This window comes from Mustela nigripes, unplaced genomic scaffold, assembly GCF_022355385.1.
Source record: "Mustela nigripes isolate SB6536 unplaced genomic scaffold, MUSNIG.SB6536 HiC_scaffold_148, whole genome shotgun sequence".
Lineage (NCBI taxonomy): Eukaryota > Metazoa > Chordata > Mammalia > Carnivora > Mustelidae > Mustela > Mustela nigripes.
Genome location: NW_026739562.1, coordinates 6,380,314 through 6,405,101, shown reverse-complemented (window position 1 = coordinate 6,405,101; position 24,788 = coordinate 6,380,314). Strand labels below are relative to the sequence as shown.

The 24,788-nt window shown below is 55.2% G+C and overlaps 1 protein-coding gene across 1 annotated transcript in view; it reads left to right on the top strand.

The window, feature by feature from the left end:
- The window catches only part of LOC132008416 (homeobox protein aristaless-like 4), a 44,020-nt gene extending 21,492 nt beyond the window's left edge, over positions 1 to 22,528 (top strand). The window contains exons 2-4 of the mRNA XM_059386966.1: positions 12,953 to 13,263; positions 19,604 to 19,732; positions 22,062 to 22,528. Of these exons, the coding sequence (XP_059242949.1) occupies positions 12,953 to 13,263; positions 19,604 to 19,732; positions 22,062 to 22,391 (770 nt within the window). The 3' untranslated portion in view covers positions 22,392 to 22,528. The remainder of the gene's footprint in view (positions 1 to 12,952; positions 13,264 to 19,603; positions 19,733 to 22,061) is intronic.
- The last annotated feature ends 2,260 nt before the right edge of the window (positions 22,529 to 24,788 follow it).

Genomic DNA, 24,788 nt, shown 5'->3' with positions numbered 1-24,788 from the left:
CCTGCCTAGTCTGGAGAGTTGGAAGTGTCCTGTTTTACCAGGAAATGTAACATGTCTTGCCAAGACTTCTTTGGTTTTCAATACTCAGTTCAAGGCCACACTGTCATGAAGCCTCCCCGGCCCTTTTCTTTTCTTTTTTTTTTTTTTTTAAAGATTTTATTTATTTATTTGACAGACAGAGATCACAAGTAGGCAGAGAGTCCGGCAGAGAGAGAGAGAGGAGGAAGCAGGCTCTCTGCTGAGCAGAGAGCCCGATGCGGGGCTCCATCCCAGAACCCTGGGATCATGACCTGAACTGAAGGCAGAGGCTTTAACCCACTGAGCCATCCAGGAGCCTGATCCCCTGACCTTTTCAAGTAGAACTGACCACTGTTCCTTATGAGCCCCACTGTGCCCAGGACACAGTGAGTGCTCCTGCCCCTTGGGCTCCGGGACAACTGGTCACCTTTACCTGTCTGTCCCCTTCATAAGGCCACGACCCCTGGGGAAGCGCTCCGTGAACGCACACCCGAGTGAACTGAGGGATGAGGGGGTGAACAGACACAAACCCAGACACAGTATCGAGAGAGGACAAGAGAAGGAATCTGGGGTGTATGTAAGCTGGGAGGTGGAGGGGACCTAGCCCTGGACAGAGTGAGCCAAAGCCAGGACAAAGGCCTGAAGGGACACTGGGTAGGGGACTTTCTTTTCTTTTTTCAATTTTTTTAATTTTGATAAGATATACATATAACATAAAATTGACCATCTTAAAACTATTTTTAATTAAAGTATAATTAACACATTAACTCTTTTAAGGGCATATTAACTATTTTTAAGGGCATAGTTCAGTGGTATTAAATATATTAGTAGTGTTGTACAGTCATCCCTGCGGTGTCTCTCTAGAGCACTTCTCATCTTGTAAAAGCAAAGCTCCGTACCCCCTAACCACTAACTTCCCATCCCCCTCCCAGCCCCTGGCCACCACCATCTACTTTCTGTCTCTGTGCACTTGACCCCTCTAGGTACCGGGGATGCGGGGAAGCTTTTCTGTGACTGGCTTATTTCACTTACCAGCCTGTCCTCATGTTTCCTCTGTGTAGTAGCACAGGTCAGAATTTCCTTCCTTTTTAAGGCTGAAGAATATTCCATCACACAGAGAGACCACTGTTTGCTTATCCATTCATGTGCTATTTATTGGTTTGCTTCCACCTGTTAGCTCCTGTCAGTGCTTTTCTTATCATTCTTTTTTTTTTTCTTAGATGCAAGGAAGCCTCCTTCCTTCATACCACTTTTAAGAAAACTGAAATTATAAGAGCTTCAAAAAATAAAGTACCTCTTTTACTTTTAAGTCCCAATGGTAGCTTGACACCCACCCCCCCCCCCCCCCTCCCCCCCCCGCTAACAAAATACGCCTCCTACAAGTCTTAGAAATGCTGCTAGAAAAATCACCTGCTCCAACCGGGTCACCTGTCCCATCTGAGGAAGTAAGGGTTTTCAGAGGGTTGGGGAGGTAGGGTTCATCCCCAGAGCTGGCATCTGCCTTGGGATTTTGCTGTGGGTGTGCAGGCCCACGTGTAAGGCCGTGGATGGCCGTGGTCGCTCATGACGCTTCCACGCACACCCTGTGCGTGTCACTACTGGCGCCGCCTACAGAGTGGGGATTCCTGCGTAAAGTGATTTCTTCCTATTCATGCCCACATAACTTTTTTTCCTTGTAACCATAATCTTTTTTTAAATTTATGTAAAAACATTTTAAATGGGGATATAATTAACATACAACATGATATCAGTTCCGGGTATACAACATAATGGTTTGATAGTTGGGTATATTCAGAAACGATCACCACAGTAAGCCTTGCTACTGTCTGTCACCTCCCATAGTTACCATAAGTTTTTTTTTCTTGGGATGAGAACTTCTGAGATCTACTCTCTTAACAGCTGTCAAATATACAATACAGCACTATCCACATACTTCTTTTTTAAAGTTGTTTTTTTTTTTTTTTTAATTTGGGCATAGTTTCCGACGTAGAGAAAAGTTACAAGCAGAGGACAAGGAACCCCCAGATCCCCATTGTGCCGAGTCCCCAAATGTTGACATTTTGCTGCATCTGTGTTCTTGTCAATCTCTCTTGCAGGCTCTCGGGGTGTACGCATGTGTGCTGATTTATAAACATACACATACGTGTTGTGTCCTTGGCACTGATCAAGAGGGAGCTGCACACGCATACCACGTTCCTCTGAATCCTTCGGTATTTAGCCGAGAATGAACACAAAACAAGACTTAGTGCTGGGGCGAGAATTAATGAGGGGCAAGCTGGGGGATGGAGGAGACCCCAAAATCAAGGTCCCGAGAAAAGGCATGGATCCCCATGGGAGGGCCCAGTTGTTCGAGAGAGTTCTATCAGGGTCGGTGCTGAAGGTGGGAGACGCTGGGACCCCTGTAGAAGCAGCTGAGGGAAGTGGCTTTCTGGGACTCTGGGTCTTGCCCCTTTGTCTTGATCCTGTCTCCTAGCTGCCCCATCCCAGCCACGCAGAGAAAATGCCCCAGGCTGGGGGTTTGAACCTGAGCTCTGCCTCCTACCATTTCCTCTTGCTGGACTCAGTGTCCCAGCGCATTTCACACTGCCACAGCGTGATGAGCGATGAGCGTCCTAGGCTTGGGTTCAAGCCAAAGGCCCTGTCACTGGCTTTTAGTGGCAGTTCCTTCCTCAGTCCTGGGAAGTGCCCCCCTAATCCTCTGGGCCAGAAGAAGACCACTCCCCAACCCAGCCCCTGTGGGAAGAACAGGGAGGGCTTCTGTGTGGGGGTAGAGTGAAGATAGAGGGGCCTCAGCCCCTCCCTCTGCTGAACCCCCCCCAACTTAGAGGATCCCACAGAGATCTGCCAGGGCCATAGAAGACACCACCGGGGGTGCTGGGGCCGGGGGGGGGGCGGCTGTATGGCTCCTTTGCAAGCAGCTGGAGGACCCAGGATTCCCCAGGGTCTCCACAAAGGACAACTTGGGGGAATAAATTGTCCTCGGTTGCTGGTGACATTCAACGAGTCCTTGCTCTCCGAGCCTCAGCTTACCCATCTGTGGGGTGAGGATTCTCAAGAGAGCCACCACATGGGAATTTTGAGGGGGTCAAAATCAGTCAAGAATGTGAAAAGCCCCAGAACCGGTGGAGGAATGAACTCTGTGGGGAGAGGACGGAGACCCATGTCATTCATCTCTGTGTCCCTTGGGGAGCTAGGACAGTGGCAGACGCACAGTAGGGCTGGATAGCTGTTTGTCTGGCAAACCCTCCCAGGTCGGGCCTTGGTCTTCAAGCAGACTTCTAGAAACCTCCTCAAGGCCTGGGGCCCTGGGGCCCACGTCCACCCTGAGGAACTTCACTGGGACTGCAGTGCCTCCTGGTGGCAAGACCAGCAACTGCAGCCTTGAGCCTGGCGGCAAGGAGTGGGGCTCTAGAACCTTCAAGGAAGCAGGGGACCAGGGAGCTCGACTTGTGGTTGAGCTTTGTGCGCATCCCAGGGCCTGGTGACTCCTCCTCAGCTGTGGCTTCCCACAGGGACTGTGCCCCTCCATAGCCCCTTCCCCCATCCCTGGCAGGGAGCCAAGTAATACTTGTTGAAATGAGAACACAGAGAAGCCAAGAGTTCTGTGCAGGACCATAGAGGCAGCAAGGTTGGCTGTGGTCCTTTATGCCCTGCCCCATGGCTAGGTGGGTTCCTGAGCCCACTCTCCCACCTCCCTGCCTCAGCCACGCCACCCATACAACAGTGTGCACCAAGGGACCCGGGCCCTCCTGGATCTGGAGCCCAGCCCTGTGGCTCGCTCCCTGTCCTGCAGGTGCCTTGGGTCACCCCCAGCAGGACATACAGAGCTCCCAAAGGCAGAAGGAGGCAGGTCCACCTCGAGCCCCAGCGATGCATCAGGGATGTGCTGCTCTGAACCTCTCACACTCAAGCGGAGGACAGGACCCGACACAAGCACTTGAAAGCAAAGAACTCAGTATTTAAGAGCTAAGCCCAGCCCTGGGGTCAGGGAAAGAGAAGGGGTCATCCTGGCCCTGAACCTTGGGAGTGCACTAAAAGCAATCCATAGAAGAAGGAATGTAACAGATGAAAGATTCAACTTTGCCGGTAATAAAAATATAAATTCAACCAAGATCTCACTTTCATTTATCACACTGGCAGAGATGCTTAATGTGCCAGGACACCCCTCATCCTGAAGCGGGTGGCACATGGGTAGCCAAGGGGAGACTCATGGCTCTGGAAGGCAGTTTGGCCCTGTTGATCAGAGACCTTCAAATGTGAACACGATCTGATCCAGTCGTTCTTGGAGCTCCTTCTAATGTAAATCACCATGATGGAGGAAGGATTTAACGACGAGGATGTTCATCGCGGGCCTGTTATCCTTGAAACAGTCAGAAACCCGGGTGCCCAGCAGTAGGGGACTGGCTAGACCGAGTTTGTCCCTGTGGAGGAATCACATGCAGCCAATTCAAATGGGGTGATGGAAGAATCAAGAACAGCGTGGAAAGATGTCCTGGAGAGAGTGTTAGGTTTAAAAAAAAATGTGTGCGAAGAAACGTGTCTGCATGGGGGTGCTTACTATGTGTGTGTGTGGTATAGTTTCCGTCTCTTGGCGTATCTTCACTTCGCTGATTGATTTTTACCATTTTTCCACGTGGGAACTTGGATAATTGTTATATTAGTGTGACGCTCTGGGGGAATGAAAGGACTGGTCCGTGGGACTAGAAGGGACTAGGAGAGAGAGGCAGAGAGTGGGAGAAAATATGAGTCTACGAAGCAGGCAGGGGTCAGACCCGCCTGGGGAATCATGAATGTCACAGCAAGCCTGATCGGTAGGGTTGGCAGATTTAGGGGAAAACAAGACAAAACAAAACAAAAACCTAACTATAAACTCAGAATGCTCAGTGAAATTTGAATTTTCAAATAAACAATGAGTAATTTTTACTGTCAGTATTTTCCATGCAATCTCGAGGACGTACTTATACTAAAAATTAGTCGTTGTTTCTCTGAAATTTTAACTTGACTGAGCACCCTGTAGTTTACCTGCGATCCCAGTGAGAGCTCTGGGGAACCAGTGAAAGCCTTTAGAGTAGGTTGCAGTACAATCAGATGTGTATGTCTGGTTGTATTTGAGGCCTGAAGGCAGAGAAACCCTTTAGGAGGTGAACATAAGCCTATAATCTGGAAGTCTCCAGAGCCCAAGAGAATGCAAAGTCCTAGGGGGCCCAGTTTGTGAGGACAGCGGCCATTCCCCCCCATAAAAGGGCCTTTCTCTGAAGCATCCCTATCCTTTCTCCACTGCACCCCTACTGGTGCTCATCTCCCACCCCCCAAAACTTCACAGCAGAGTTCAGTCATCTTTTGGGATTCTAATCCTTGGTTTCAAATAGTATTTTATATAATGATAAAAGCAATTCTATTTCATGGTAAGACAAATAGAAAAGTAATTCGGACCAGGAAAAAAAAAAAAGGAACAAAAATCAACCCATATACCTATATTCCCACCTCTAGAAAGTTCTAGAATTTTCTAAGGACAGATATTCCACCCCTTCTGCATTTTTTTTAAAGATGAGATTTATTTACGACACCCCGAACATCCTTCCAGATGTGAAAACACTGTTCTTTTATATTAGTTTCATTCATTTGTTCATCAAGTGTTTATTGAATACCTACTGCATGCCAGCCATGATAGTTGACGTTAGACAGGGGTACACAAAACAAATATATTCAGATATACTCTCTGTTTTATGGAAAGCAGAGAGAGGTAATAAAGGGAAAAAATCTCCAATAAATACATAATAATGTGTGTGCAAAGCCAAGAAACAGTTTGCAGAATATGGAATATCAGGAAGGATCTTCTATTTATGGAAATAGAATCCTTTATTTAACCAGTCTCCTATTACTGGATATTTTGGTTATTTTTGGTTTTTCTGTATAAAGATGCCATGATGAACTTTCTCTCTAGCAAATTCTTCATGCCCAGCCATAAAGATTCCTTTAGGCTACATTCCTGGAAGTGGAATTTCTGGGTGAAGACATACAAACTTTTTATTAGTTAGTTTTTCTGTAACATATGAAAACACAGTTTTATATTTTCTCTATAGTTTACGTGTCTTTCCTTTTTCAAATAATGTGCCGCAAAATTAAAATCAGGGGGTGGTGTATGGTTTTATGAATCTCAACACATCCCCATGCAGTTTCACGTACTCACACACCAGCCCTCCCCCTTCCCCAGCCCCTGGCAACCAGTGATCTGCTCTCCATCCTCCTGCTGCTGTCTTTCCCCGGATGTCCTGGGATAAATAAGCAGAGTCATACATATGTAAATTTTGAGTCTGGCCTCTTTTACAGACCTTAATGCTGCTTTTGAGAGTTATTCCTGCCACTGACTGTGTAATAGCTCATTCTTTTTATCTCTGAGTCTCTAGCCCCTCATGTGGTGGTTCCAGTTTGCTTATGCATTCACCTGTTCGAGGACCTTTGGGTTGTTTCCAGTGTGGAGTGATTCTGACCGAAGCCGCTCTAAGCATTTGCAGGCAGGTTCGGTGAACATCAGTCTTCACATCTTCCGGGCCAACACCTCGCAGCAGCATCTCTGGGTCACGTGGGGAGTGTGGGTTTAATTATAGAACTGCTTCTCTGTTTTCCCAACCAACGACGTGGGAGACTTTCCGTGGCTCCGTGTCCTCGTCATCACCTGGTGCCACCCGGGGTTTTAATTCCGTGGCAGTCGGTGCATGGGGCTGTCTCACGGGGCTCGTACTTTGCATTTCGGGACTGGATAATTTGTCCAGCGTGTTTTCATGCTTTTTTGTCGCCTGTAGGTCCTTTGGGGTGAGGTATCTATTTACATATTTTGCCCACTTCTTTTTTTTTTCTCCTTTCATACTACTGTTAACTAAGCCCCGTCCTTTATTCAGAGGTCACTAGTTGTGTCCCTGCTGTCCTTTCACTGCTCCAGGAGCCGATCCAACACACCACACGTGGCCCGCGGGTCTCCTTAGTCTCCCGGGCTCTGTGACAGCGCCTCCGACTTTCTGTTTCAAGAGGCGTGTTCAGAGCTGGTGTGGGTGAGCAGGGGTGCCCATGTCACCGGTGGGGGCCACCCCGAGCACCCAAGCTTCCACCTCTGGCTCTCCCCTGCAGGTCGGCAGGTCCCCGAGGGTGGGGACCCGGTCTGCCATCATCAGGTGAGACCGCTGAAATGTACCCCCAGTTCCTGCTACCCCTTTGGCGTTAGCGAGTGGGCCTGGACCTAAACCAGGGACATCCAGGCTGAGCTCTGCATGGAGCTGGGAGCCCCGGGAGCGGGAGCGCCAGGGCAGAGGAGGTGGGTCCAGGACGTGATCAATGGCTCACCTTTCACCTTTGCCCTGCCCCCACAGGACTGTTTGGACAGCAGCGGGGGTTTTTAGTCAGTGCCCTTTAAATAGCATGAAAGGGCCTCATGCTGGCCTGTTTTGTTTAAGGAGATTACATCGGCCCAGTGTGCTCTGCCACAGGGGTGTGTGAGGCCGACTCACCCGGGAACAGAGAGAGCGGCGTGTCCCCCACAAAGCAGATGTTTGGAGGGAAAATAGATGTAATCAAAACCATGGAGGATACAATTACTCAGACCCCTTAGACATATACACCACATGCACTGGCCTGTGCACAACTAATACACACACACACACACACACACACACTTCCCGCATCCGTACTCACCTATGTGTATCTGTAAAGTCACCCTCGCTTGCACAAATCTCCAGACTCAGCCGCACACACTCTGCTCGTGGGCCTGCACTCAGACTGTCCGCAGGCAACCACACACATGTTCCGCACACCCATTCACAGCTGCAGGCTTGTGCCCTGTGCCTGCGGGTGTGCGTCTGTGCACAGGGGAAGAATGAGCCCACAGAGCCCTCCCGCACCCTCCTCGCTTCAGAAGTGCATCCTCTTGAAATCACAGCCATGAAAAAAAAAATCACAGTCACCCTCGGAAATCTCTCCAGGGCTTTCGTATATATAAAAAAAAAAAAGTTTAGACTAGGTTAGAGTGACGTCATTGGGTTGAAACAGGACAGCAAAAAAAGGGGAATGGAAAAAAGACAGGTTTTCCATCTCTTGTATTTCTCGGAGTTCAGGCAGAGGTTGGAGGCCTTCTGTGGCTCCTGATGTGCAATATATCTTCAAGCTAAATGCTGCTACTTCGTCAGAAGTGGTTGGTGGAGACATTGACCTAGGGTCGTCTGAAGGGCGAGCCGACCATCATGGCTGCCGTTGCAGGCAGACCTTTGGAGGGGCAGCCACTGGTCACCCTGGGTGTTTTACGTACACACATTGCTTGATTCCTCTGGGTCATCTGCGGTTTATAGCCACCTCAAGACATTCCACTGGGAAGCAGCAGATCAGGATGACCTTGCCCTGGGCCCCTGAGACAGGGACAGAGCCCCCTCCACACTGTGGGTGGGGCATCCACATGGCGCCAGTCCAGAGTCCCATTGGAAGTGGTGGTGGGGCAGCCAGAGCTGCAGGCGGGTGGTCTGGCCCAGGGGGCTCTGCTCTTGCTCAGCCTCGTGCAGCACAGTGCTCTGGTCCCTGAAGAGGGCTGGCCCAGAAGCGGGGCGACAGAGGGTCTCCCGGTGGCCTTCTCCCCACCATGGCATCATGGCGGGTACGGAGCTGGCCCCCAGCAGATCTCAGACTGGGTTCCCTGGACGTTTACGTTCTAGAGCCCCTTCCTTAAATCCCATCCCTTTGCTTCTGCGTCTGCTGCCCTGATGCTCCGTGTTTCCCGCCGGCCGCACATGGGCACATGCTCCGCCGGCCGTGTTGGTCCACTGTCTCGTCTCCTCTTGTGTCTCCTGATGCCAGCTGCTCACAGAGGCACTCGCAAATGCAAGCCCCTTTCTCCCGTGTCCTACCCACCTGTCTCCTCCTCATGTAGCAGGATGAACTGGTCCACTCGTGGGTTCAACAAGCACCTTCTGCTGGTGGCTTGCCACGGCCGGCACATGGTAGGCACACAAAGGTAGCTGCACAGACTCGGCGTTGTTTGCTCGTTAGAAATTGTCCACTTACTCTCCAGCAACTTCTCACAGCACATCTGCCATCTGCCCCATCCTGGGCGAAGCCCAGGTCCGTGACATGAGGTTCCAACTGTCCGGGAACTGATGTGCTAGAGGAAGGAATGGACACCTGGGGCTTGATTACATACTGTTCAGAAACACGGGCAGTGATGGGAGAGGCTGAGCAGAGGCCAAAGGGGTCTGTAGGGTTGTCGCAGTCTGGGAGGACTTCCTGGAGGAGCTGATACTTGATGGGATCTTGCAGGTCAGCTGGAAAGGAAGCCATTCCAGGCAGGTGACCAGAGGTGCAGGTGAGGGAGACCAAGGAAGTCAGTGGGAACCTTTGGTGAAGAGTATTTCAGCCCAAGTGGTGGGCTTCTCTGGTTCCAACGGCTGTCTTGTTGAGGAGGGCACTGCAGGGCAAGCGGGATCCTAACCCAGCACTCCTGGCCCTGGGCCACCCACCTGATTCTCCACCCAGCTCCTCAGGATTGTTCGGTCGGAGAGCAAACTGCTGGCTTTGCCCAGGCCCCAAAACCATCATGCAACCCGTCCCTAGCAGCCCCCCGTGTCAGTCTTGTTAAACTTGGGGCCAGCAGTGGGAACCTCGGCTGTTTAGACAGGAGGACAGAAGGCTCTGGGAGGTGTGGCGCCCATCTCGGGGAAGACCCGGGAGAGCCAGAGCCAAGACCAGTGAGCCAAACCTCTAGGAGACAGACGTAGGCCGGAGCTGAGGATGAATGGCAGGTGTCCTGATGGCAGTGAGCTCTCTGTCCCCACAGCCCGTGTGGCCCCACTTGCTGGAGAAGCTGCAGGGTAGAAGGAGTTTGACATAGACCTCCCCCTCCCGCCCCAAATCTGGGATTCTTGGGGGTGAGCCATGGGACCTTGGGGCATTGTTCTTTGTCATCTAAATTAGAGGCCCAGCCTCCCAATTTAAAGCAAAATGATCAACAGTGAAGACTGAGATGGGAAGGCTCTCTTCCCTCTTCCTTGAGGACCTGGAAGCATCAGTTTGCCAGAATTCCTTCCATCTCTAAGGCTTTCCTATTGGCCAACATTTGCCTGGACCCAGACTGGCCCCCATTCTGCTCCCCTCTTCTTGCCATTCCAGATCTTAAGGAAAGGCCCCCAGGGGTGACAAAGGCGGAGGGACACTCCGCTAGGCCGAGGCTGTGGCACACCCCTGCCTCAGGTGTGCCACACTCCAGATGGGGCACGGCAGCTCCAGCTGCCGATGAGACTCTGGGATGTGAGAAGAGTCATCTGAGGTCACAGGCAGATCATGGTAGAGCCGGGCCCAAGAGCAGACCTCCTAGCTTGGTCTGGTGGTCTTTGCACACCCCGTGCTGTCTCTCCAATTCTCCCCGACTTGCTCGGTCTCAGTCGGTGTCTGGAGGGTTGAGAACCTGGATTCTTACTTCTCACCCTAGAAGACTGGACTTTCTGCTGCCCCCCAACCGGCTAAGCCTAGAACGGGGTCAACACTGAGGGGTTTCCCTCGTCGTCCTCAGAGGCTGGTCCTCGCACACCCAGGAGGAGCAAAGCAGGACTCCTTGATTATGTGAGGCCCCTGCCTTCCTCTTCCTCTGCCCCTACCCCTCTCTCCCTGGGAAGAGGCCCCAAGCCCACAGGGTAGGAGGAGAGGACGGGGGGGGGGGGGGCTAGAGGCACACATTGCCTGCTCTCTCTGGTGTGAGTTTACCCCCAGTTAAAACTCAGAGCTTGGACTGGTCCCTACAACCCTCAGTCTCTCTAGCACAGAGCTCCCCATGCAGCCCATTCCCTGTTGCTGTGCAGGGTGGTCCCAACCCCAGGCCGGATGCCAGAGGACACTCGAAAGGTCCGTGGGGTCATGGGATGGGGCCCGGAGATCGGTGCGGGGGCAGGAGGGGCAGGGGTTGCCCCCCAGTCTGGCCTCCAGGAAATTGCATAACAGAGATGTTTATTTTTGGTGAGGCTGGGTGGGATTTCTTCTCTTAAAAAAAAAACCCAAAACATAAAACTTGTTTGTCTGCCAGCAAGATAAATATCTTCGCTGAAAGCTCTTGGCCCGGCTGCCAGCTGCAGTTTGCATAATGTTGTCACCGCAGCAGTGGCGGTATGCGTGTGCCCGGGCTCACGTGGGTGTCCTGCGTGATGCCTGGGGGCTGCCGCCCTCCCTGTGGCATCAGCGCCGCCAAGGGCCCCCTCGCATGGCCTCCCGATGCCGCGGGCGGGTCGGCTCCAAGCACTCACCTCCACCCCCTTCATCGGGGCCTCGGAGAGAGGGATGGGGCTGACAGGCAGCTGTCCCTCACCCCTTCCCAGCATTAGGGGAAGGGCACAGGGGAAGCTGGGGGGAGAGCCAGCCTACAGCCTCAGCCCCCAGGCTGCGGACGGAGTCGGGAGACCTGAGCCAGCGGCATCGTCCTGACACTCCATGCCCACCATGTGGACCTGCTCCCAGAAGAGGCGCTCACACCAAACACGCGTGTGTGCGACCGTCAAAGCTTGTGCGTGTGCAGGCCTTCTCCAGTGCTCCCTGGAGGCCTTACTGTAATCAGAGCTGGCGTGAGATCCTCACCACACGGGCCGGGATGGGCGGTGCAGCAGAGAAGGGCTCCCACCGGCCTCCGGACACCAGGCCAGCACCCACTGTTCGTGCACCCTGGTCGTGCACCCAGATGCTCTGGGCAGGGCCCCCCTGCTGGGAAGACTTCTCCGGGGCCAGAGTCCTCTGCAGGTCGGAAGTCCATACTGGAATTGGGGATACACCGATAGGGACAGAAACCCACGTAGCCGGCGCTGTGCTAAGGGCTTTGCCTGTTGGCCTCCTTAACCCTATAGTGCCCCAGCAGGAAGAGCCTACAAGTATCTTCATCCCTATTTTACAGAGGGGATAACTGAGGCACAGAGGTTAAGTGAACTGTCCCAAGTTCACAGCTGGAGCGAGGTCCATGTGGGAGTCATACCCTCCATAGGCTCCGGAGTCCACACTCTAACCTTCACTCTGAGGCAAGCGTGTCTGCCCAGGGTGCTAACTGGGCCATTTGGACGTGGACAAGTTACTCCCTTCCCCACTCCCCACCAGCTGGCCTCCACCACCTCTTCCCTGACCTCCATAGAGCTATTGGTCCTGCCCAGCACTGGGCATCTACGAATCACCCAGTAGAGCCCCATCCTGGCAGATGGGGTGGCTGGGGGCCCGGGTCTGAGCTTAGTGTGACTCTAGTGGGGCACACACGTCAGCATCCTGGGGATGCAGATGCCCGCCCAGCTTCCCTAGTAAATGCGTCACTAGCTTCAAGCAGGCAGGACCCTGCCTGGACAGTAGGTGAAACCAGTGAAGGACAAGCGCGTGACCCCTCATGCTGGATTCTTCGGGCTGGGGATTCTTCTCCGCAACTTCCACTGAGCCCAGACAGGACCAGGCCTGGATAGGAAGGGCATTCCTGTCTGTCTCGATACCGGCCTCCTCCCTGCCCCTGCCCTGCCCTGTTGGGCCAGACATGGCTGCTGAATTAGCTCTCCCTTCCCCTGGAGATCTGAGGCACTGGATCAGCATTCCCCAGGCCCAACGCAGAAGTTCTGGCAAAGGGGGTCCTTCTAGATGGAGGAGCCCAGAGTCGGTGGGAGCAGGGATTAAAGGTCCAAGAGATCAGATTGGCTGTTCCAGAGTCATATAATGTTGATGCTAAAAAAGGTCCATTCTGAGATGATGGCAAAGTGGCTCAGAGAGGGAAACAGACTTGCCCAAGGTCACACAGCATGTTAATGGCAAGTCAGGATTAGAACCAGGAACTCCCACCCTCGCATCCAGTGTGATGCCGACAGGAGAATGGCAGGGGAGGGCTCTCCCTGTCCCTCCCTCCTCTCTTACTTGGTTCAGTCATTGGTTTCTGACCTTGTGTCTTCCCCTTCAGCCAAAGAGAGCTCCCTGGGTGAGCCAGAGTTGCCACCCGACTCTGACACCGTGGGGATGGACAGCAGCTACCTCAGTGTGAAGGAGGCTGGAGTGAAGGGGCCCCAGGACCGGGCCAGTACCGACCTCCCCAGCCCACTGGAGAAGGCCGATTCTGAGAGCAACAAGGGCAAGAAGCGGAGGAACCGAACGACCTTCACTAGCTACCAGCTGGAGGAACTGGAGAAGGTCTTCCAGAAGACCCACTACCCCGACGTGTATGCCCGGGAGCAGCTGGCCATGAGGACAGACCTCACCGAGGCCCGCGTGCAGGTCAGTGAGGGCTCCTGGGGAGAGATTGGGAAAGCAGGGCTTGTACCCTGGCTGGTGGCCAAAGCTGGGACCATGCGACTGTCCCTCAACCACACCAGAGCTTTCTTTACCCCAATCCAAGGACAGCCTGCCCCTTACACCCCTGCTCCACACAGGGCAAGGCTACTGTTTTCCATCTGAATATCAGCCTTCTTGCTCTGGCAGGAGCAGGTACAGAAGACTGTTAGCTGTATTTCTGGGCTCTGTGTGGTCCAGGCCATTTCAAAAAGGAGAAAATGACTGGTCTCTGCCTTTGAAGGCCTATCTCTTAGGAAGAAAAGAGGATAAACCTAAAACATCTATAGCCGTCCAACAGGCAGAAACAGAGAGCAACCAGGCTTTTCTCTCTGCCCAGGACGGCTGCCTCCTCCTCCATCTTTTGACTCCCAAATCAATATACCTCCTTTGTGAAGTCTTCCTGACCACAGTAGCTAAAGCAATAGCCCCCTAACACCATCCAGCCACCAAAACACCCAACCCAACCCAACCCAACATAACCCAAACGAACACAGCCAATCCAACACAACCCAACAGAAGCCAAATAACACAGGCAACCCAACCCAACACGCTCAACACAACCCAATAGAACCCAACCCAATGCAACACAACCCAGACCAACACAGCCCAACACAACCTAAACAGCACAGCTTAACACAATGCAACAAGACCCAACCCAACACAACATAACCCAAATCAACACAGCCAACTCAACCCAACAAAACCCAAATACCACAGTCAACTCTACCTGACATGGTTCAGCACAACCCAACAGAACCCAACCCAACACAACCCAGACCAACACATTCAAAACAACCCAACTCATCCCAAATCAACATAACATAAGACAACCAAATCGGGTCACCTTCAACCACATTGTCCTGTTTTTTTTTTTTTTTCTTCTTTATAGAATTTATGACTGGCTTAAATTACTTTATGTTTGTCTCCGGTCACTATAATGTGAGTTCCTTGAGAACAGGTACCGTCTGATTGTTCATCACTGTATTCCTACCAATTAGAGAAGGCTGAACTTAGAGCAGCGAGGGCAAAAAATAAGTATTTGTAGACTGGTGGACCTCCTTTGTCCAGAGAGTTGTGTCCTCCCTCCTCACATGAAGTTAGAGCAGGAAAAGAAGCAGAGAGGAAGCAAAGACCTCTGAGTACCCAAAGCACAGGAGACAAAATCCATGCACTAAAGCTCAGGCTTCAGCTTCACACAAATAAATGTCACGCTCAGTCTACTTTCCTACCCCAGAGTATGTTAGAAATAGCAAATGCAGTGTTGTCACATAGCGGTTTTTTCCCCCTCCAATGGGCTGAGGAAGTCAATGGCTTGACAGCATAGAGCAGTTCTTGTTTTTTTGTTATTTGTTTATTCATTTGTGTTTTTTTGTTTTTTGTTTTTTAAAATAGCTTTTTTTTTTCAAGATTTTATTTATTTGACAGGGAGAGAGAAATCACAAGTAGGCAGACAGACAGGCAGAGAGAGAGAAGGGAGGAGGCAGGCTCCCTGCGGAGCAGAGAGCCCGACGCAGGGCTCGTGGGGCTCGTGGGGCTCGTGGGGCTCGATCCCAGAACCCTGGGATCATGACCTGAGCTGAAGGCAGAGGCTTTAATCCACTGAGCCACCCAGGCGCCCCGTATTTTTTTTGTTTTGTTTTAAAGTAGCAGCTCAGCCAGGCTCGGCTCAGTGCAGAAGTGGGCTCAGGGCAAGACAGAGCCTTCCGTTATCTGCAGGCCCCAAGGGCGCCCCCTGCTGCCTCTGTTCACTAAGGAACCTTCAGGAGAGCATTCCCAGGGCATGGGTAAAAGGTTCCTCAGTCCCAGCCATGCTCTGCGTAACAAGGCTGAGCATCTGTGACATTGTCCAGAAATGATTTCATTCAGAATGGATCATGTGAGAAAGGACCAGCCGTCACCATAACTATGCAGCCATCCAGAAACTGCGGATACCCAGACTGAAGAGTCGGGTCGTTTGGCCACAAGTTCCCGGGGTCTGGCTGCCCGTCTTGTTCCTATCCAGTGCCTGGCGAATGGTTGGGGAAGGAAGGCAGGGCATCTGAGGCTGTCCTGTCATTCCAGAAGTGTCACACACCAACTCTCTTATTTGCATCAGGATAGACTGCCATGAGACCTCACGGGCCTTGGAGTCTGGACAGAAACTCCAGAACCTGGCCTCGGCCCAGCCCGTGGATTGGGAGGAACTGAAGGAGCTGGTGGAGAAGGGGGAGGCCAGTTATGGGATGTTCCTGTGGGCACCGTGTTGGTATGGGTTTGACTGGTCCACTCTTTGCACTGTGTGTGTGTGTGTGTTTGTGTTTGTGCGTGCGCACGCGCATGTGTTCCTTACAAGAGGATGGGAGCGCCTGAGAGTTGAATTTACTTAGTAACAAAAGAAGGACGGCTCTTCTAGGACAAACATGGAAATGACACTGGGCCATAGAGAACATTTTTCAGGTGCCATCACACGGCCAAAGCCGAGTGTTCCCTCTGCGTGTGCACACATACCCTTTTATGCCTACTTTCAAACCAGATTTATTAATGTCACCTAAAACCAAGAACAGTGTCATGAAATAGGCAGGTAATTAGGTCAGACATTGAGGCTAAGAATCACGGCTGCCACTGAGCACAAATTTCAACCCTGAGCTTCCTGGCAGCCAAGGCAGAAAGGGAAATGTTGATGTGTTGCATATCTTCTCATCTAAGGGGAGGAGATAGGAATATAGAACATTAGTGCTGGAAAGGATCATCGATCTGGTCTTCTGGTTTTATAATAAGTAGGAAGAGGCCCACAGGTGGGACGTGATCACCTGTGGTCAGGTGACTCCAGAACAGTGACTCAGTGGCAGGGCTGAGACTAGAATCCAGGACTCCTGAGCTCCAGCCCATGTTTCTTTTACTTCAGTTGGCTCTGCCAGGACATGGGCCATATTGTTCTGAGACTTTTCTTTGTATAAAGGCAGCAGGGTGGGTGGGACTTCCATGTGCGTCAGACCTCTGGCTCGAGCCTGGCAGTGCCCTGAGGTTTGGGGGGAGTGGCGGTAGAACCCCCCGCCTGCCCCTGCTGGGTCTGTTCAGGGCCTTTACTCAGCTGGTGGGAAGCCAGGTGCCTGGCGTAGAGTGGCGCTGGGGACAGGGAGGGGGGTGGGCGGCTCCAAGATGGACCTTTCCTGGGAAGAAGCTCGGGGTTTGGCCCTGCTCCAGGGGCTGCAGGGGCCTCTCTCTGCTGTCTGGGATTCCGATCTCCGCAGCTGGTGTCTGAAGACAATAAGACAGAGGCCTCCCCGCCCTGGGCCACCCCGCCCTGGCCCCAGATGGGCTGCGGTTACTGAGGCCCCCGCCAAGACGGTTGGTTCCTTGGGGAGAAGCCTGTGCTGAGCAGGCCCAGGCCAGGGTGGGCCAGGAGCGGGGTGGTCCTGGGGCGCGACATGCAGACTGGAAGGCTGGACCTCGTGGTCCCCTCTCTGCCCTGGGGCTGTCCTGTGGAGACAGACTGGGGCCGCAGAGCCCGGAGGCACAGAGCATCTGTGAAGAGCTCTCAGAGCGCCAGGCTCCAGGAGCCCGAGCTGGAAGGATGGCCGCGCCTCATCTCCAGGCCCTCCACCGTGAGCTCAGAGGGGTCCTGAGGATGCCCGGCCGCCACCCAAGCTGGGGGCCTTGAGGCTTGAGGCTGTAGATCCCCGGGGCTTGCTCAGCAGAAGAGTCTCAGCCCTGTACAGGAACAGGTCCAGGGCTGCAGGCAAGGCGGGGGTGCTTGGGTGTTTCAGCGGCCCCTCAGCCTTGCCTCCCACCTCCCGAAGTTTCTGGGTCTTTAACCCTCCCGTACATCCCTGGGCCTGGCCCTCCTCCACTCCCATCCCAAAGACAGCACCATCTCTGCCGGTGCTTCCCGGCTCCTCAGCTGTCTTCCCAGATAACCCAGCACCCCCCGCTGCCACTCCCCCATGCTCAGCTCCAGCCCCCACATTCCATCTCTCCCCACTCTGCTCCTCCTCCCACTTCTGGGACCGGCTGCCCCCCTCCCCGTGCCGGGCCCCCCCCCCCCCCCAGCCTGTCCAGAGCCTGCCAGATACCTCTACTGGCACCCCTCCACCTGCCACTCCCGGCAATACCCCCCACCCCAGTGGCGGCCACGGACACTTTTCCTCACCTTTTCCCCCCCAGCCCCCAAGAAAGAATGGAGCCATATATCTTGATGCCTCCAGTGGGCTTCTCCCCTCCCCCTGGCGTCCCCCCCAGCAAACCCTGGGAGGCTGAGGAAGGAGCGGAAAGACGGAGCTAAGCCTGCAGGAAATTAAACATGAAATGAAAACAAGCTCCTCTGATTCATTCTCTCATCCTGGCCCCCGCCCCCCATTCCAGGCCACTGATAAAGGGGGATCCCGTTTCAGCGGCGCAGAGAGGAGACCCGATCTGCCCTTGGCTCTCAGCGGGAGGCCTGGGCCTGGACCCCAGGAGCCCCCGGAGGCAAAGGGGCCCAGGAGGCTCTGGAGCAGGGGCTGATGCGTCTCCTACACCAGCCTCAAGACAGGGAGGCAGGATGGCCCTCAAAGCAATACCAGCTCGTGTGTGTGTGTGTGTGTGTGTGTGTGAGAGAGACACTTGTGCACACACACATGCATCCTTGGAACCAGAGAGGGAAACCTGAGGTGCAACCCCACACTCACTCCCTGCCTTCACCCTCCCCACACTCACATGAGTCATGCACACCCCAGCTTCTTTTCCTTTTAGCAAAAGACAGCAAGAAAGGTCAGGAGCTATAAATAAGCAAGAGCCAAGTACTCTTCAGAACTCTCTGACAGCATTTCTCAGCTCTCACCTGCTGTTCTGTGAGGCGCCACCACTGTGAGGACATTAGTACAGATATTGGCCCCATTTTCCAGATGCAAAAACTGAGGCCAGTGACAATGCCTGCGCGGGAATGGGCGCTTGGTGGCGCAGCTACGCTAGAAGCGAGGAAGGGCTGAGCAGGCTCTGGGCTGCCGTGAGGGAGCCCTCCCGCCTCCGGCCCGGCTCCTTCTCTCTCCTCTGAGGACATCCTTTGTGCCTTCAGCAAGGCTGCCAGCAGGCTGCCTGTGGGGGGCCGTTGGGGTGTGCCCACTTGTGCCTGAGGCTGCTGGCAGGGACACATCCTGTCCCGCTGACAGAAACCTCCCTCTGGGCATCTCCGAGGCCTGCCTTTGACTCAACCTGAAGCCATCTGGGGTCTGGCAGCTGATCCCTCCCCTCCTCACACCCTTTCCCACCTGTCCTGCCCCCCAGATCCCAAGTCTCGGGGCAGGGCAAGTAGGCCCCCAGCCTAGCTCTTGCCCATGAAGCCTGGGAAAGCTCTCAGCCTGTCGGAAGTGTTGCTGTGAAGGGCCCAACGGCGCCACCTCCACCCATCAGAGACCACCCTCCCCACAAAGGCCCCACCCCAGCCAACACCCCACCAGCCCCCGCTCAGGGACAGGTAGGTTTTCACCCCTCCTCGGAGTCAGGACACCCTCTGCATGAGACCTCGCAGTGGCCACCTTTAGGGACCACACCAAGAGCCAACCACTTGGCTGGGCATCAAGGCCCTCTACAGTCTGACCTCTGTGTCCACAGGTCTCTCTCTCCTGCCGCCTGCTAGCTGGGCAGCATGGCCTCCTGGGGTCTCCTGAGCCTGCCCTGCTGTGTCTACACTAGGACACAGCCCCAGGCCTCTCCTCCACAAAGCCATCCCTGACGGCCTCTGCTGCCCAGCTGAACCCCTGTTCTCCACAGGAACTTCAGCACAGGGGGCCTGAGTGGGGACACTTTCCAACATGAAGGCAGCAGAGAGGCTTTAGCTAGGTAGGAATGCGGGTTCTGGGCCACCAGACAGGCCCCAAGGAACCATGGAGCTGGTGGAAAATTATGGCCAGACTGTGTGTGTGTCTGTGTATATGTGTATGAGCGTCTAGAGAAAGATTTTCTAGAGGAGCTGTCACACCTTTGGTCAGGTTCCCCTCAGGAGTCCGTGTCCTGAGGCAGGTCAGGCCATGCTGGGGTGGGGTTGGTTAGATGACCCCGAGGAGGACCAGTGACATGATGCGTGGGTGTGACACCTGCAGCTCGGAATGATAGAGTCTGACTCAAGATCACACTGTGGGTAGTTGGGGCTAAGCTTGCCTTCCCGACTCTGAGCACTGATTATTCTAGATTGTGAACTTTGAGGCAGAAGGCTGAAGCAGATCCTTCCCTGCAGCTTCACGGCCCCGACCTGGCTCTAAGACAGGTGCAGGGCTCCAGGGAATGATGGGTACTGCCTGAGCTCCAGAACAATCGCTCTGTCCCGTAGGTCTGGTTCCAGAACCGGAGGGCCAAGTGGAGAAAGAGGGAGCGTTTCGGACAGATGCAGCAGGTTCGAACCCACTTCTCCGCTGCCTATGAGCTGCCCCTCCTCACCCGGGCGGAGAACTATGCCCAGGTAAGTGCCAGCCCCGGGCTCCAGGAGTGGGCATCTCAGATGGGACTCATCAAGCGCAGGCGCGGGCCTGGTCACCCCAGAATGTGGGAGGCTTGGGCCGTTCCTGCCTACCTCGCGTGCTGACTCGGGCTTGGCTGGGCGTTTAGGGATGGGCAGGCCCGGACGGAGAGGGTGGGTTTCTCCTCTGCCGCATTTGCCCCTTTTGCTGCGGGCTTCGGAAGCGAGTCAAGGTGCCGACCAAGGCCTCCAGGGCAGTGGGAGACGCTCCTGGTGAACATGGAGGTCTGAGCCCTGAGCGGGGCTGTCCTCTGGCTCCAGACCTTTCTCACTTCAGACAAGTCACGAGCTCTAAGCCTCAGTTTCTTCTGAAAAAATGGACACGACGGAAGTACCCACCCAGCTCTTTCGTGAGGTTGTGGAAAGGCCAAAATTAGACAACACAGAAGTGCTTCGGGGATTAAACAGCTGGATAAAGGGCGCTGTGCACCCTCAGCTCTCCCAGCGGCTGTGTCGTACCCCGTCCTCCCCTCTGTCCCCTGCTATCAGCCTGTCTCCGCTCTAGTGGCAGCGGAGTCTCCAGGGCAGTGCAGGGGTGAGAAGGAGTGTGAGCAGTGGCCGACCCTGGGGCATCTGCAGAGATGTCTTCCCGGCCAGGTGCACTTGTCACAGCCCACAGCCTGCCCGGCAGAGGGGACTGTTGCCTCCCTCAGGCCTCTTGGTGACGGTGGCAGCAAGGCCTCTGCCTTGAGCCCGAGCCCGGCCCCACCCAGCAGTGAACTAGTGGCGGCGCAGGCCTTCCTGTTTCCTTTAAGACCCACTGTCCCGGAGCCCTGCTGTCCCCCACCCAGCCTCTGGACACCCCTCCCCGGCCCCCACCAGCTCTGCCCCTCCCCCTGCCAGGATTCATGTGGCAGGGGTCAGGGGTCAGGCCTGGGGTGAGGCTGAGGAATGTGGGGTGCCACACACACACACACACACACACACGCACACACGCCTCTCACCCTCAGCTCCTGCTGCACACTTGCATCTCTCCTCTCTCTGTCCTGGGAGAACGGGCCCCTGGCTTGACTCCTGGGTCTGGATTTCCACTGCCTGAGCTCCCTGCTGGAGCGGAGGCAGGGGTGAGGGGCCGGGGCAAGAGGTCCAAGACAGGGCGGGCTCTTCCCTCCCACCTGCAGCACCACATATCACACACCTCTTGACGGAGGGGAAGGGAAAGGCCCCTGATTGCCCATCGCTCCAGCTGGGAGCAATGTGGTCGGGCCAATGGGCCAGTGGTTCTTGTTGCCATGACAATGCCCCATGAGACTTGGGGGCCGAGCTCCCCCTTCATTCCGCTTTTGAGCGCCTTCCCTGAGTAGACTACAAACATGGGCAGGGAGGAGAGCAGGCCAGCAGAAGCCGCTTGAGGGTCCCCTGTAACCCACACACAGCGCTGAGAGGGCTTGTCTCCTCTGGTCCCACTCAGCCTGTCCCCAGCCCCTGCAGCCCAGATCTGCCTCCAGTCCACCCCCGCGTGCTGCCTGAGCACCTCTCTCTCTCTCTCACACACACACACACACACGCACACGTGCACATACACACACACACACACACACACCCTGGCCTGTGGCATCTGGCCTGGCTCTATCCGTTCACGCACGGACACTCACCACGTCCTGAGGCAGCCCCTTTTCTTCCTAAGTAAGTTTCTGGAGCCTCGAGGACACAGCACTTGGAAGCTCAGCCACTGGTCTGGACACCGGGGAGAGGAGGCCCCGCCGCCCAGCTCTGCCCCCGCCATGCCACAGCCTGCCAGCCCGGAGCCCACGTTCCCAACACCAGAGCCCTCTGAGTTCAGGTCGGCTCCCGTTTCTCAGGTACCTGGGATGCCCCAGGCCTGGTGAGGACTCACAGGAGAGGGGGACAGTCGCTGACCTCCAGGGGCCATGGAGGGAGAGACGAAGCCGGCCACTGCATCTCAAATTTGGAAGTCAGCTGGCTGAGGCGGGAGCTGCCCTCAGCGGCTTGGCCGTGCCCTAAAGGCAGCCCTTGACCAAGTGTGATGTTCAGTCCCGAAAACCACTTCTGTTTGCGGGGAGCAGAGGAGCCAAAGCACAGAACCCGAGCCCTTCCAGGTCCGGATGGCCATCAAGGTTTTGAGAGGCTCCCGGGTGAACACCCAAGCATGATTTCGTCATAACGATGGGCTTGTGAGCAGGGCGAGGTCGTGGGGGGGGGGGGGGGAGGAGGTACGCGGCAGCGCCCCTCCCCCACCATGTGCCCGCCACGCCCACGCCTGCCCCTAACGCCAGCCAGCCTGTGACAGCTCTCCCTTCCCTCTCCCCAGATTCAGAACCCATCCTGGATCGGCAACAATGGGGCTGCCTCACCGGTGCCAGCCTGTGTGGTCCCCTGTGACCCGGTACCTGCCTGCATGTCCCCTCATACCCACCCCCCCGGCTCCGGGGCCAGCGGTGTCACCGACTTCCTGAGCGTCTCCGGGGCTGGCAGCCACGTGGGCCAGACACACATGGGAGGCCTGTTCGGAGCGGCGGGCCTCAGCCCGGGCCTCAACGGCTACGAGCTCAACGGGGAGCCGGACCGCAAGACCTCGAGCATCGCGGCCCTGCGCATGAAGGCCAAGGAGCACAGTGCGGCCATCTCTTGGGCCACATGACAGGGCACCTCTCGGCCTGTCCCCATGCCCTCCCCTGCCTTGGGGCACTGGCCACGCCCACGCTTCCTGGGCCCCCAGCCTCCCATTCGACTGTCCTCTTAGGAACCTGGCCTGGGCCAGGGGCCTGGCCCTCAGCACTTTCAGCCACCCCGAGTGTGAGGCCCTGTGGACCGCTGGGAGGTTAGGGGGCAGCAGGTCCCACCTGCTTGGGCCCTGAGGTGGAGCCCCTGCTCCTGGCCGGAGGCAGTGGAGGAAGCCAGGTGCCCAAGTTTTGCAGCTTTGCCTCCATTATAAGCTGAAGACCCTTTCTTCCCACCCCTGCTCCCCTGCCCTGCCCGATTTGAGGGTTGAGTCAAGGCTAGGTTCCCATCCAGACCGAGCAAACACGTCCGTCCTTCCCTCAGCCATGTGGTCCCCTGGCTACCGGGCCAGTGAGTTTGTCTGAAGTCCGGAGTCCTGCTCTTCAGGGTCCTGCAGAGTCGCCCTCCTGCCGCGCCCGCCCCCGTTTCTCCTCTTAAAGCCCTGACCCCCTGGGCCCAAGGCACCCGCCTCACCTCCACCCACCCTGGCCGTCCCCTGTGCTGGACCCACCTGGAGGGCTGGACAGAACAGGAGAGGAGCTGAAGAATCCTGCTGGCATCCAGCAGTGCTGGCGTCTGGGAACGTGGACAGTCCCCGAGGGGGCAGGCTCTGGATCTCAGTGAACACTGCGAGGGGAGGACCCAGACCACCCACAGTACCCACGGTGCTGGAAGGAGAAAAGCTTCTAGAGAGAGGAAGAGCTGCAGGGAGGTGTCCAGGAAGGGGCAGGGACTCAGGCACTCACATCCGCTCTCCTGACCGCCCGACGCCCCACAACCCGCAGGACGACTGTTCCAGAGGGCAGGTCTGGGCAGCTTTGTTTTCTAGCCAGCCAGGCCCCTCCTGGAGGACCTGGAGACGCCTGTCCCTTTCCCCACCCATTCTGGTCGCTTGCCAGGGCTGCTGAGCAGTGTCCTGGTGTGGAAGGACTTACACCTCGGAACACAGAGTAGGGCCTGGAGTCATGTTGGCAGAAGGGGTTGAGAGCAGCGTGCGAAATTAGCTAACGGATGTGTGCTCACGCTCGGCCTCTCGGTCCCCACACTGCCTCAGGCTGCCTGTCCCCTGTCAGCCATCCCTGGAGCGGCACCCTACCTTCCCAGAATCCCCCACAGTGGGTGGGGACCCCATGTTCTACCAGGCGAAGGCAGAGAGGGCCTGCTCTTGGACTTCATCCCTAGGGAATCCGAAATCTCAGCCCCTCCCTCTCACCAGCCTCTAGAAGGGCTGGTGGGTGCCTCTCCTCTGGGTCACTTGCTCTGTCCCGGATGTGGGGGGCAGGATGCCGTCCAGAAGCCGTGTCCCTCCCTGCAAGAAGGTGCTTCCTTCTGGGGAGGAACTCCACACCTGCCTGACTGGAGACGAGCAGCTCGAGTTTTGGTACCAGATTCAGCTGTCACCTAAGCTTGTGGTACCCAGTCCCTGTCCTCTGGGGCCACCCTTTAGAGCCCAAGATGCCCCTCCAGTGAGCAGCCCCTGGGGACAAGTGCTCGCCTTTCCTACCTTCTACCTTGATCCTGTCCGGGTGGAGGGTTAAGTCCAGCAGAGTTGGGGGCCTGTACACAGGACAGCCTCTTGGCTTGGGTGGAGGGTGAGATCCTTTCCCCTTGAGCTGCTCGAGACTTAAAAGGAAAAATGGTCCCCACCTCTGCCTTGTGCTCCCATCTGCCGTGGAAACAGGCCTGGGGAAGGATCTGGTTTTGGCCTCCCTTGTTAAGAGTCAGACCTCTTTGTGAACCATAGCTCTAACACTGATCTTCTAGAAGCAATCTTGGACGTGAAGTTAAATGTTGGTTTTAAATGATCCATATAGCTGAGGATATTGGAATGACTCTTAGGGAGTCTTTTCCAGTTCTGAGGTTCACTGAAATAATTCAGGCTCCCCAAATCTAGGGAGGGAAAGGGAGAATCATTCCCTGGGAATCATTCCCTGTCTTTCCCTTAAGGGCTCCGGTAGCTGGCAAGGACAAGGGAGGAACCCTCGTCATACCATGTTCTCACCCAGGAGGGGATCCACACAGAGGGATGGAGAACTGAGAGATCCCCAGAGGAGGAGGGGAGGGGGCTCTAGGCAGAGTCTTCTGGAAGGGACCCCTGGTGCTCAAGCCTTCTATCTGACTGCTTTCTGACTGGGCTAGACCAAAGTCAGACAAATTTCAACAAAAAGCTCAAGAAGAAAAAGCCTCTAATAGAGGGAAGCCCTGTGGTTCTGGCTGCCCTTCCCACCCACACAGCCAAGTATTTATGATTAAAATGTCCGTGTGAAATGTGCCTGTTCACCTCCCCACAGGTAGCTCCCTGCCCCAGGCCCCCAGG